The sequence below is a fragment of the Amborella trichopoda genome, chromosome 12 (genome assembly GCF_054954075.1).
Source record: "Amborella trichopoda isolate Santa Cruz 75 chromosome 12, AtrichopodaSantaCruz75HAP2 v2.0, whole genome shotgun sequence".
In the NCBI taxonomy this organism is placed as follows: domain Eukaryota; kingdom Viridiplantae; phylum Streptophyta; class Magnoliopsida; order Amborellales; family Amborellaceae; genus Amborella; species Amborella trichopoda.
The window spans coordinates 14,304,610-14,317,791 of NC_142347.1; the positions used below are offsets into that span (position 1 = coordinate 14,304,610).

The following is a 13,182-nucleotide window of genomic DNA, read 5'->3' on the forward strand; positions in this document are numbered from 1 at the left end:
TGTTTCAAAATGCCATTGGAAGAGCGTGTGTTTAGTCTTTCTTCAAGCAAGCAGCTCATTGCATAATTTCAAACTGAATTTGTCATTTTTTCTTGGATTAAACAATCCTGAGACGCACCTAGTCATTTTTTCTTTGATTAGCCACATAATTTTATAGAAATATAATGTGCTCCCGCGGGAGCGTATATTGTGTAATTCTTTCTCACTCAAAACCCTACTCGAGAATTTTTTTAATTTAAAATTTAAAAAAACACACAGCCTTAAAACAAAACTTTCAAATTTAAATTGTGTGACAACTAGATTTAGCCTTAAAAAAATTAGATAGTCTTAATTAAGTCCTGAGGCATATCTATTTTTAAATACATTAAAATTTTATTTTGGATTTTTTTTAATAATATTTTTTTATAGGTTGTGAAAACTACATCCCAAAATTTGAAATCCAAAAAGTATCTATGCATTTTGCCAAAGGGAGAAACAAATAGTATCCTCCACTTAGAGGAGGAAATCTTGTGGCTAATTTTATTACGCATTGCGTCACCTTTGGCGTGGAGTGCAAAACGACGAGAATGCATCCCCCTTTATATATTTCTCCCACACCCCCAACTTCTTGTATCCAATTTTTGGAAAATTGAGAGATTAGAGAACCCATGCATATAATGCTCGTTTTCTTGTCGGCCCAAGGTCACTTAAACCCTGTGCTCCAGTTTGCAGGGCACCTTGCCTCGAGGGGTATCACCATCACCCTTGCAACCACCACCACCGGCCGAGAGCGCATCCTCAAGGGAGGCATGGGAGCCGCGGTCGAGGCTGAGGGCACAATCAAGTTTGAGTTCTTCTCCGATGGTTGGGACTCACGAGTCCCGAACGTGAATCTTGACGACTACATGGATAAGCTTGAGATGTTGGGCAGAGAGAGCCTTGCTAGTCTGGTTGAGGAACTAGCAGCAAATGGCCGCCAAGTCACTTACATCGTTACGAGCCCGTTCACACCATGGGTGGTTGATGTGGCCAAGAAGCTTGAGATCCCTTGTTCAGTGTTGTGGATCCAATCTTCGTTAGTCTACAGTTACTATTATCGTGTTTTTGGTGGATCGGGATCAAATGGCGAGGTCCCAATCAATTTGCCGGGACTGCCTGAGCTGAATCTCGAGGACTTACCATCCCTGTCTTTGCCATCAAACCCATACAAAACCTTCCCGAGGATTATAACTCAGCTTTATGCAAGACTCGGGGATGTTAGAATGGTATTGGGGAACTCGTTTGATAACCTAGAACCAGAGGAGATCCGATTTGTTGAGGGGCTACACCCAATAAGACTTGTGGGGTCGCTTGTTCCACAGGTTCTTCTCGAAAGGCCGTAGCCATCTATCTCCGACCTCTGCAAGGATATGTGGGATGCATCTCCAGAATGCTTAACGTGGTTGAACTCAAAGCGGGCAGCATTGGTGGTTTATATATCAGTGGGGAGCCTTGTGGTGCTGCCTCTCAAGCAGATGGAGGAGATGGCATGGGGGTTCCAGGCCAGCACACTGCCATTCCTATGGGTGGTGAAGCCACCGGAAAATTCATCAAACACAGCAATAATGCCAGAAGGCTTCTTAGAGGAGGTAGAAGGATAGGGGATTGTAGTGCCGTGGTGCCCTCAGGAAGAAGTGCTGAGCCATCCTTCTATAGCATGTTTTGTGACCCACTGCAGGTGGAACTCAACCTTAGAGATCCTCACAGCAGGCGTGCCTGTAATCACCATCTTGCAATGTACAGACCAACCGACCAATGCTATGTTCCTGGTGGAGGTGCTCGGGGTCGGCCGTCGTCTCAGGGCAGGCCCTGATGATGTAGTGAGTAGAGAGGAAGTGGCCAAGTGCATCACATCCATGACGCAAGGGGCAGCAGCAGAAGAAATGAAGGCCAAAGCGTGGACATGAAAGAAGCCACACGGGCAGGGCTTGCCCAGGGTGCTCGTCGGATCGGAATATAGTTGCATTTGTGGAGGATGTGATGAAGAGTGGAAACAGCCGGGAATCCGATTGAGAGGCTTGGGATTACGGTGTCTTAATCCAGGACCCCATCCTCACTCAACAATCAAGAGATTTTTTTTTTTTTCTTTTGTTGGGGCGGGGGAATAAATCAATACTGCAAAAGACGGAAAGATTCCTTCTATGGGCTTTTTGAGCGTTGGATTTTCCCTCAAAAAATTGCTTAAAGGTTACACAAGGTTTTGTGGCTGATTTCGTTGATTGTTTTCTAAAAGCCTATTATTGAGACAATTTTACCTCATGCCTGTATCCTGTCTTTATCCAATAGAACAAAAGTAAGTTTCTTTTTTTATGTAAAAGAACAGACTTTACCTGAAACAAGGTCTTATCTCTTTTTTTTAATGGTAACCATGTAGATGTAAAGAGACGCACAATCATTTGTTAAGCATTAGTTTTTAGGTGATCATTTGAAAGTAATATTAAGGGGGCGTTTGATACTTGTATTCGTATTTCTACCACGTGGAAATAGATTACGAAACGTTTGGGTACATAATGAAATACATTATCCAACATTTCCTTAAAAATCGTGAACTATGTTACCCATCCAACAACCCATCCAACAAGTAAAAATGTATTATGGGGTTGACGGGTAATGTGAAATCGTGCCGCTAGAAAACATTGACTACGTCAGATAAATTTGAACTCCAACAATCTCTCGCTCAAGAGGCTAAATAATGTGCATTCCACATGACCATGGAAAGACTCACATGTTGCCATCAAGACTCCCTCTCTCTGTAACATAAATCTTAACCATTCATTTCTCAAGTGCCCATTACAATGTTTTATAGTCTTGCCATAAAAAAACACTCTCCTCTCTCTCGAACATCATGTGGCTCTCAAAAGATACTCTCTCTAGATAAGAGAATGGGTAAAGGTGGGCTAAAACATCCCTTTTTTTTTTTGGAAGAAATTGTCTGGAATATTAAGTATAAGATGGTGTACAAATTGTCCATGTCGTTAGTTGGATAAAAATGCCGATTTTTCGTGTCCAAATTTTTACATGACAATAGATGGATAAAAATGCCGATTTTCCGTGTCCAAATTTTAACATGACAATAGAGAATAACAGGTGCAATTAAATTTTTATCTTTTTTACTCTGTAATTAAGGTTGTTGATTCGTCTTGTTCAAAGGCATCAAAAGGAAAAGATAATAGAGAAAAAAGATCCTTGATATTTGAATGTTGTAGTTGTGATGATGACTATATTCTTTCATTAGAAAGTCATGATACCATTCACCTATTAATGAAATAATTATAGAGAAAAGGATAAAATTAACCTATGTGGATGACAATCAAAGAACAAATAGACTTCTAACTTTTTTTATCTTTGAAACATCAAAATATAATTTAAGCCACTTAAAATTCTAACTTGTTTTATCTTTGAAACATCAAAATATAATTTAAGCCACTTAAAAGCCAACGTGCGTGCCCTGCCTTAAAGGGATGTAAGGACGACTCATACGTATAAACCACGTTAAGGCTTTTGGCATTGGTGTTTCATAAAGTAATGGTTGATGCTTGTGCATGTCCTAATATTATACAAGGAAATGTATATAATAATACCATTTAATTTTGATGTTAGGACGTCACAATGATAACTAACTGAAAGATTTGAAATGGGATGGTTAATGATGTGCCATTGAATGAGCACAAAGTCCAAAATCAAATTTCTCAAATATTGTAACACATTTTCATCTATTACATTTCAATAGGCTAAGTATGTTTTCTCTTCTGATATGATAGCTGAAATTTGGGTAACTAAATTTTGGAGTTCTTATATGCTCTTTTTTTTTCTTATGGATGGTGTATTCTTGTGGTGCTCTGTGTCGAATTGGATTTTAAGATTATTATTGTTTGATAGGCAATTATTTTAGTGTTTGATGATTTATCTATAGGCCCATCACAAATAAAAAAAAAGAGAAGAAATAACGATTTGATTGGGTTTTCTTTTCTGTAATTGTGATTTAGAATTTGTTAAACTTTTGCAATATTTATGCTAAGCCTGCTTTTAATATTTTACAATGAATTTATTTAGTAGCATGTGCTTAATTAGCAACTCTTGTATTGTGTCCAAGGCTCTAAGCTGAAATCACCTGAATTTCTGAATGCCGCTTTTTATAAAAGTAAACTTCAAATGCTAAATCAATATATCTAACGTTAAGCCAAATTTCTTCGTGTTTTGGTCTTCAGACCAATTTTATATTGCCCATTAATTTGTCTGGCTTCTTGACAATTTCATTTTTTTCTTTAACATCAAGGTATAGAGACGAAGGATTCAACCGAATATATTCACTTTTTTCTCAAATCATGATCTGCCAGTGAGCCATTAGCTTCCTTTTCTGATTTTTCTTAATGAAAATGACATGGTCTCAATTCGATTGATATTGCATACTCGTGATTACCAATGAGACCATGATAATAAAATATTGTGAATACCATTTGAATTAATCTAGTTAACCTCTTGTGGGCAAAGGTAAAATGTTGTGAATACCATTTGAATTAATTTGGTTTTATGCGCTTTTCATCATGTGAAGAAGATTCAGTCTAATTGTGATTATTGGTGCTCTTCAATATAGATATTTGTGGACCAAGAGTTGTTTTAAGATTCTGGAATTGGGTATCACAACATCCACTCTTTTCTAGTTGTTGGTGGATGGGATCCTTGTATTCCAATCTCGTAGTTTGGCTTTTCGGTTTTTTCTCTCATATAATTCAATTTTTATTAATTTGCGATTTGAAACTGCATATGGTCTTCAGACTTCTGTGAGAGCCTACATAATGGTATATTCTTGCTTTTCTTCAAGCTATGGTATTTGTTAGAAACAACATATTTCTTGATAAAATCAGAACAAAAAGATGTTGGGTCCATTAGAATGTGACTCCCTTTTTGTGACTACTTTTTCCAATTTTTGAAACATAAAAACTTAAGAACTTAGATTTTATTGCAAACATTGAAGGATGGACACCTTCCTCGCATTTGAGTTCTCATTTGCATGAACAAGCTAGTTTCTTGGATCCTTTGCTGATGCTCTTTAATGGTTCTCTTGTAATTGAGTATCTAGCAATGTTAGCCAATTATGAAGATAGTTCTTTCATTTTTCTAATTTCTGTTATTAAAATATTAAAAGAAACACCAGAGTAATGATATATATATTTCTTATGAAAATGGACCTATATCAAAAAGGTGCGGTTTGTACAGAGCCGAGGCTTTAAACAATCAAAGTAAAGCCCACCTTCAAATGGTATCAAGAAATGTGGTTTCAATATTGGAAATCTTTGTGACAGCAATATATTTTTATTTTTAATTATAAAATTTAAAGCCCCAAAAATAGTGTAAATCGAGCAGATCTATGAAAACTTGAAAATCGTGAAAATTGACAGTTCAAAATGCATTACAAGATGCACTATTTACAAAAATTGAAGTCCATTTGTTTTCTCATGTCCATGCATCTTGATGTCGACATGATCATTTTGAAGATATTTGGGCATCAGAAAAACCTTTTTCTCATGTCCATGCATCTTGAAAGTTCTTTTTACCTGTCTCATTTTTCTTTTGACTATTATTTATCTCATATTCTCATCTTCTCTACTTATTTATAAACAATAGAATGTCTTGATTTGTTGAAAATTTTTAACCTCTTTCCTGTCCTTTTAGCACTTATTTATAAACATTAGAATGTCTTGACGCACATGCTATGTTTGTTTAAAGGAGGTCCTTCACATTTCCTTTCAACTTTGCTCTTCTTGTGGAGTAGCAGCCCATGTGTCTCACTCCAAGGATGTGGCAAAAGATTGTAAGTGTGTTGCTCAAGCTGGGTCATCATTTGTTGCCTCATTGGTCAAAGGGATGGATGGCATTCGAAGACAATTCAGAGCTATCTACAAGTTGTTGTTACTGTGATGAACCATGTGGTGTCCCATTCCTTGGTGCTTCTCCAACATGGCATTGCTTATGGTGCCACAAAGCCATACATATCCAATGTCATGCAAGTCTGTCGAAGTAATCAGGAAATATATGTGATTTGGGTCCACTTAGTAGACTCATTCTTTCTCCACTATGTGTTAAGACAGTAAATGAGGAGAGGATTGGTAGTTGCGGGATATTGAGCTCCATCACTCAAGAGATTGCATCATCGGTGCAGGGCCAGATTAGGAACAGGCACAAGAGTAAAACCCACAACAAGTGTTCCTCTTTTTGTATCATTACAATTATATTTCAATTTTCATATCACTATTACTTGTTTGGTGATGTATTGTAATGTGGATAGTAGGTTAAATAATATTAATGTATGTTAGTACAATTGGGTATAGTAATTAATTTTTGTTATTCTATACAAGAGAAAAGCTTTGTTTGGTGCGCCTTTGCTTATTGAAACTTGACATTGTCTCTCAAAAAAACTAGAAACTCTAGTAGATATATGTGTTGGTTGGGTTGCACTGCTGTAGCTATTCATATACATACTAATAATTGGGAGTGAATATCACATTTTTGTTCCATTTTGATTTCATGAATTTGACCCCAAGTTACATATAAAAAAGAAAGTGTTAAGCGAGGGCCCTTAAGTTCCCAAATTATCAATACTTCAATATAACTCATATCTAGGAGATATGGCATTCCAAGATTATCTAAAAGTGTGTTTCATTCCTCAAGTAAACTTAAAATCAATTCATTAGTAATTTGCAAAATGATGAAGCTAGGTGTTCTCAAAATCTTCAACAATAAAATTGTGATGTCCGAAAAAACACAGCGCCATGTATCCAATTTGAGGGCAATGAGTGCGATGAATTCCAATGTTTTAGAGAGGTTTAGCCACTCTCTCACTTGCGTTATGGCTTCATGTTTTAGTCTAGACAAGAGCATGGGTTCAATGCTGAGTGAGGCAAGAGTTTCGCTCTCTTCCATGGTGCTTCATGTTTTGAGAGAGAGTCCATCGTATACTACTTGTTTAGAGAGAGAATGAGAAACTGGCTTGATCATGAAACTGGCTTGGTTGACCATGTTTAATCTCTTTCTTAGAATTAATGCATTCCTACAACAAGAGCGAAGACTAAATATATATATGAGCTCAAAATGTCAATTGATCTATGTTACACTATTACAAAATGCAACAACACAATTGTACAAAGAAAACTACACGCGCCACTAGATCAATGTTCCACTATTGAAAAATGCAACACACAAGTGTACAAGTAAAATAGAAGTGCCAATGGATCTGCGTTGTACCCAATGCAATACAAAAAACCACACTGTCTTTCAACTCCTGTTCATGTTCTATAATACACATGATTAGCCCAAAACATTATCAACTCCAATATTCGCCTTCAGCCAGTTGCTTGCCACCAATTTCAAATCACTTTGTTGCACTCAACGTAATTCACAAAACCACACTGTATTTCAATAATCATATTCATGTTGTCTATAATTTTTGCAAGCAATAAGAAGCAATCACTAACAATTCAACATGCAAGCAATCACTACATTACATTCTCCACCTGCCCAAACATTCATGGGAAAATTATACAGTAACACAAAATGCTTTGCCAAATTCAATAAAAGATAGTCAAAATCAAACAAATTCTTCTTTACTTGTTTTATGCCGAGAGAGGGAAAGAGAGTAACTAATCTGTACCTTAAGTTCATAAGAAAAACTTACGAAAACATTCATGGAAAAATAAAGACAATTAAAGTTTTTACATGCATTATTATCCAAATGGTAATTACAACAAAATGAAGACAACAATATCCAACAACACAGGGTAAAAATCCAACATAGCATAGGTTATACAATTTCAAAGATAAAGGCAGCATCGAACAACATTGGGTGCTATATTAAGCTACTGATTTCAAATTGCAGATGAATTCATTTATACACAGTCACAAAACACAAACTCATTCAACCACTGAAAATAAAAAACCCTCAAAAACCAAAATTTTCAAGCAAAAAAAGAGTTACTCTCTCTCAAGCAATTTTACAAAAAATACCTCACACCCACAAAAACCCCTGAACCACCTCCTTTCCCTTCTCTGCAAAACCCTTGCACCCCATACCCTTCTTCCCAAACCAAATCCTCCTCCACTTTCTCTCTCCTCCATAATTCCCCAACTATAAGAAACAAATAACCCTCATCAACCAATAAAGTAAAAGTAAGATGGGTCAATACTATACAAAGCTTTTTGAGACGTTATTGGACTATCTAATTCACTTTCAACTACTTATAATTGCCTTTTTAGCTTAGTAATAGATCAAAAAAGATGAGCAATTGAGGCACCATTTCGATTTATGATGTTTGGGTGCATTAGAATACCGGTGCATGTATTCATATTGATGAGGGAATGCATAGTTGGAGGAAGGATTAATTGGGATAGGTTTTTCAAGGAACACAAGATCGAAATTTATGTGCCTAAGTTCAATCTTGTCTAATGTCATGTCCTGCAAATTCATTAAAGCACCTCGTATATGCTTTTTTGAATAATAAAAAAGCTAATTAAATCTAGTTAAAAGTAACCATGATAAAAAAAGGAATGTCACCTATGTATGCACTCATTATGGATGTTCTAAATTCATAAATAAAAGAATCAGGGCAATCAATGACAAGCCTCTACAAAAGTGATGTACAGTAAATGCAGGGACATAGTTAGGATAAAGAAGATTAGAACAAAAAATAGAGAAGAGGAATGCAGTTAGTATTTTGATCTGATTACAGGCCATTCTATGAGTATGATGCACTCTAAGTCATAACATTAAGTACATTTTATTTAAGCAACAAACTGGATTGCATTTTCAGTAAAACCCCATGAAGCTAGGCTAAAATCAAAAGCTTTGCATTATAGTTCCGTGCAGACAATGGAATCTAACTATTGCCCAATGGAGATAAAATTTCTACGTAAATTTAAGTACATGCTAAGAAAATGAGACCCATACCAATTATCAAAAAAAAGAAAAAATTTAAGAGCTCTGAATCAAAGAGTAGTAACACAATTTTCCTATATAGAAATTTTTTATGTAAGTACATAAATTTTATGAAATTTCAGAAATTTTCTATGTTTTAGGTTGTATTTTTAAAGAGAGAGGGGGGCAAGAGGGAGATTGAGATAGAGGGGGCCCAAAACAAAAAAAAAACTTGTTTTATCATGTTGAGAGCGAATCTCAGAGCAAAGCTTATGCACAGCGACCCCAAAGTCCAAAACAACCAAAACCCCAAAACCCAAACAACCACAACCCCAAAACCCAAAACAAGAAATTCATCACATGTAAAAATCAAAATAAAGCACTAACACAATATTCTAGAAAAAAAAAAGGATTAAAAGATTAAAAAATATCCTTAAAAAAATAAAGAAATCGACTTTAGAAATCAAAATAAAATAGTAATGGATAAAGAATAAAAAATAGTGTACCTGAACCTCAAATCCACTTAAGATTATCCCAATCACCTTTGCAGCAGCAATGGAGCATAGAAAATTTCTGAAATTTGTATTTTAAGTTGTATTTCTAGAGAGAGGGGGGGCATAGAGGGAGATTGAGAGAGATGGACAACGAGATATTACTCATTGTACCAAAAGGCACAAAAAGGGCTGCTTCTTTACCCAAAATTCTTGCCATTTCAGTTTCGAGCTTCTGAGCTGTTGGATCAAAACCCAAGACATCATCATCGACCTCTGCGTTAGCCATAGCTGCTATCATAGCTTCAATTGGTTTTGTAACTGTATCAAACCCCCAAAACCCAAAACAACCAAAATCCCAAAACGAGATGGATGGGCAACGAGAGATGTATAGAGAGGGGCTGAGAGGGGTAGGCGGGAGAGAGATTGAAAGAGAGGGGCGAGTTTTAGAGAGATTGAGAGAGAAAAGGGCAGCTAGCCAACAAGGATTTAAGAGAGAGGTTCATTGAGGGTTTGAGAGAGAGGGGCCAGCCAGAGAGAGATGAGTTACAGAGCTTAAGATAGAGAGAGGAGGGTGGGATATGGAGAGAGAGAGAGAGAGGTGGGCGGGAGTTGGGAGAGAGATTTTCCATCGCACGAGAGGGAGAGACGGGACAATGCTGTCAGTTGGTTTCTTTTCAATACTGTAGGGCTCTGGAGATTTAAAATCAACATGATCGAGAAAAACAATCACCACCGTTGGCGTACGAAGCCCCATATGCGAGCCGGTGTACCAAATCCTTTCCCATATATATATATATATATATATATATATATATATATATATAGACACACACATGAGGAGTCCACCAAACCTCAAATTTCTCCTCGAGCTTTCTATCAATTTCCTTTAAATTTGGTTCTAATGATCATTGAAGTGTCTTCTACAATATCAAAATGTTGATTTGTTTGAAAAAAGGAACACATTTACATGGATCTAGCACGGAAATTTTCGAGTTGTATTGCATCTTTGTTCTTAAAATTTCTTCAAATCTCAGTGGAGGTTTGGATCTAAAACGGTTTCGATTTCTTCTACATTAGGTATGCATATTTATCAATCTATATACTTTTTTATTTCAATCCTTTTGTGCTAGAATTTATTGTAAAACCTAGGGTTTAAAACATCCTCCAAAAAGATTGATCTCTTTTACAAATTTAAATCAACTTTAATCAAATTTGGTTCAAATGAATCATAATCAATCTCTCTACAATATATAGATCCAATGTAATGGATCTAAACTGACTGTCAAGTAGATCTAGACTAAAACTTTGCTTGGATTTCAGGTTTCCAGAAAAATCCTATTTTTTGAAAATCATTACTAAATGCTGAACCATCCAATAAAAGTTTGACATGATGTTAAAATGTGTATATATATATATATATGCAACAAATATTATATAATTCCATGTGGCTAGCCCCAAGCCGGTCATATCAATCCCAATCCCAGGTAAAGGAGGAGGGTTGTGTTCAGTAGAGAAGCCAGAGTAAACATTTGTCGAATCTTATCATGAATTCTAACCTATGAGGAGGATGGCAGAACAAGATTTATGTAGCCAACCTCAAATAGTTGCAATCAGGCTTAGATGATGATGATAATGATTTAGTAAATGTTGAATTTTATTAGGAGCTTTCTTTGATATCTTGTTGTAAAGAATTAATGCAAATGTCTATTTCAAATTATTATGGGAGATGTAGATAATGTTTAATTTTATTGTATTTCAAATTTAAATAGGAGTTGGACCTGGGTCAAAATCTAAGAGGATAAAGTTTTATTATTCCACCCAAAATCATGATGACAGATTCTTGGGATGGAAAGCTCTGGTTAAATCTTTCTCACCTCACATATTTACTAATTATCTTGAAGGCCTAGCGGGAAATTGGATAAGACATACTTAGATTGGAATTCTATTCAAAATAGGAGATAGATCTTATTTCTTTTTAAACCTATTTGAACCCCCTCTTATTGCAAGATCTTACTCTCTCCCATAACAAGATCTCTCTCTGTCTCTTTCTCTCTCTCTCTCTCTCTCTCTCTCTCTCTCTCTCTCTCATGCCTCAAGTCTTCTCTCTACACATGTCATATTTCTCTCTCTTTCTCCCTCTGTCTCTCTGTCTTAAAATTTAAAACCACGTGACCCCTCTTTTTGCCTTAGAGAGGGTAATGCTACTCTCTCTCCTTCTCTCCCTTGTTTTTTTGAGTAGCTTCCATTAAATAAAAGGGCGAAGGTGGTACTATGTAAAACTATAGAGTAAAGTTTTGCTATATTTTGAAAACAGAATAGAGAAGCCCTGCGTAAAGAAAGTTAAATTCGGAAGTCTAACCCTATTTTCTTCTTATAGGGTTTCTATAAACCCTTGTTTATTTTTAGCTCTCCCTAGAAAAAGAAATATTGCCTACAAAGCTTCTCTATCTCAGAATTTTCAGCAACACCTAAAAGAGTAAAAGTGTGCTAGCGATTAGGGAATCGGGTGTAGGGTGTACCAAGACTTAGCATGGTAACTCCAGACATCTTCCAGTAAGTCTTCCCAAGAGTTTTAATTAATTTTCAGCATTATTTCCTATTTTCTATGAATTATCAGAAGCTTATTTTGTACCAAAAATTGTTGTGGAAGTTTGTTTAAGATCTTGGATAGTTTCTATTTCTCTTAGCAGCAAAAATAAAGATACTATGTAGAACTCAAGGTATTATGTTAAAAAATTTAGCCTTTCAATTTTCCCTTTTTTTGGGGGTGGTCTTAGTTTGATAGGTTGGTAGGTTGTTTTTATTAGGAATGTCATGATCCTTTGGTAACATGGTTATCCAAAGAGACAAAGGAATAGTATTGATATAAAAGGATAGTCTTTTGTAAAATGTGGGAATTTTTGTTGAATGAAAAGAAAGTTTTTGTAGAGAGAGAGTGAGAGAGCCATTTTTATGGGTTTTTCTTTTCTATGCTTTGGTGGTGCGTGGTGGAGGACTCGGACTCCTACATCTGTGATTTTTTCTTGTAGATTTTTACTCAATTTTTTATTTCTCTCTCTAAAATACAGTTGTATTTGTCAGATATTGGTGGCTGGTGAATTTTCAACTATGTCAATAGACTTTGTAGTTTATATGAGGAGTATGTGAGCACAGTCAACTAGTTCTAACATAGAAAAAGAATCAGATAACATTGGGACTTCAAGCTCTTTGGTTGATAGAGGTAAAAAGGGTTCCATTTAGACTTTAACTAATTCTTGAACCAAACTTCGGTTTCTTGTCCTAAAAGATCCGATTTGGATCATTATTAGGACGATGATTTGGTTCCTCGACATCTCAGGTTGGTGGAAACATATTGCATCAATATATCATATTTTGTCTAACTTAGCTTGAGATATTTTTGCTATTATGTTGTCCACAGTCCCTTCAGAGTCGGCCTTTAGCACATGTGCTAAGTAATCACTCAATATCGTAGTTCTTTGCATCCAACTACTGTGGAGGCTTTGATTAGTGTGCATGACTGGCTACGAGGTTAGTACCATGAAGGTAAATAAATGCTTTAAGTCTTAAGTACTGGTCTTTTTTATGTATTTATTATGCATTTTAGTTATGGTAACTGTTAATTGATATTGGTGTAGCTGCCGAAAGCTCTTCATCTTGCATTGACTAGGAGATACATGGATGATTTCTTTTGGTGTGACTATTTTGGTACAATTCTTACTTTATTTTTATTCATGTAATTTTTTAATCTTCTCATTCTTTTGA

The 13,182-nt window shown here is 35.8% G+C and overlaps 1 protein-coding gene across 1 annotated transcript; it reads left to right on the top strand.

Moving 5' to 3' along the window:
* The first annotated feature begins 641 nt into the window (after positions 1-641).
* On the top strand, positions 642-1,925 carry LOC18424630 (gallate 1-beta-glucosyltransferase). The gene is given in 2 exon segments (XM_020661486.2): positions 642-1,340; positions 1,386-1,925. Coding segments are annotated over 2 exon segments (1,233 nt in total). The 5' UTR covers positions 642-647.
* Positions 1,926-13,182: the final 11,257 nt, after the last annotated feature.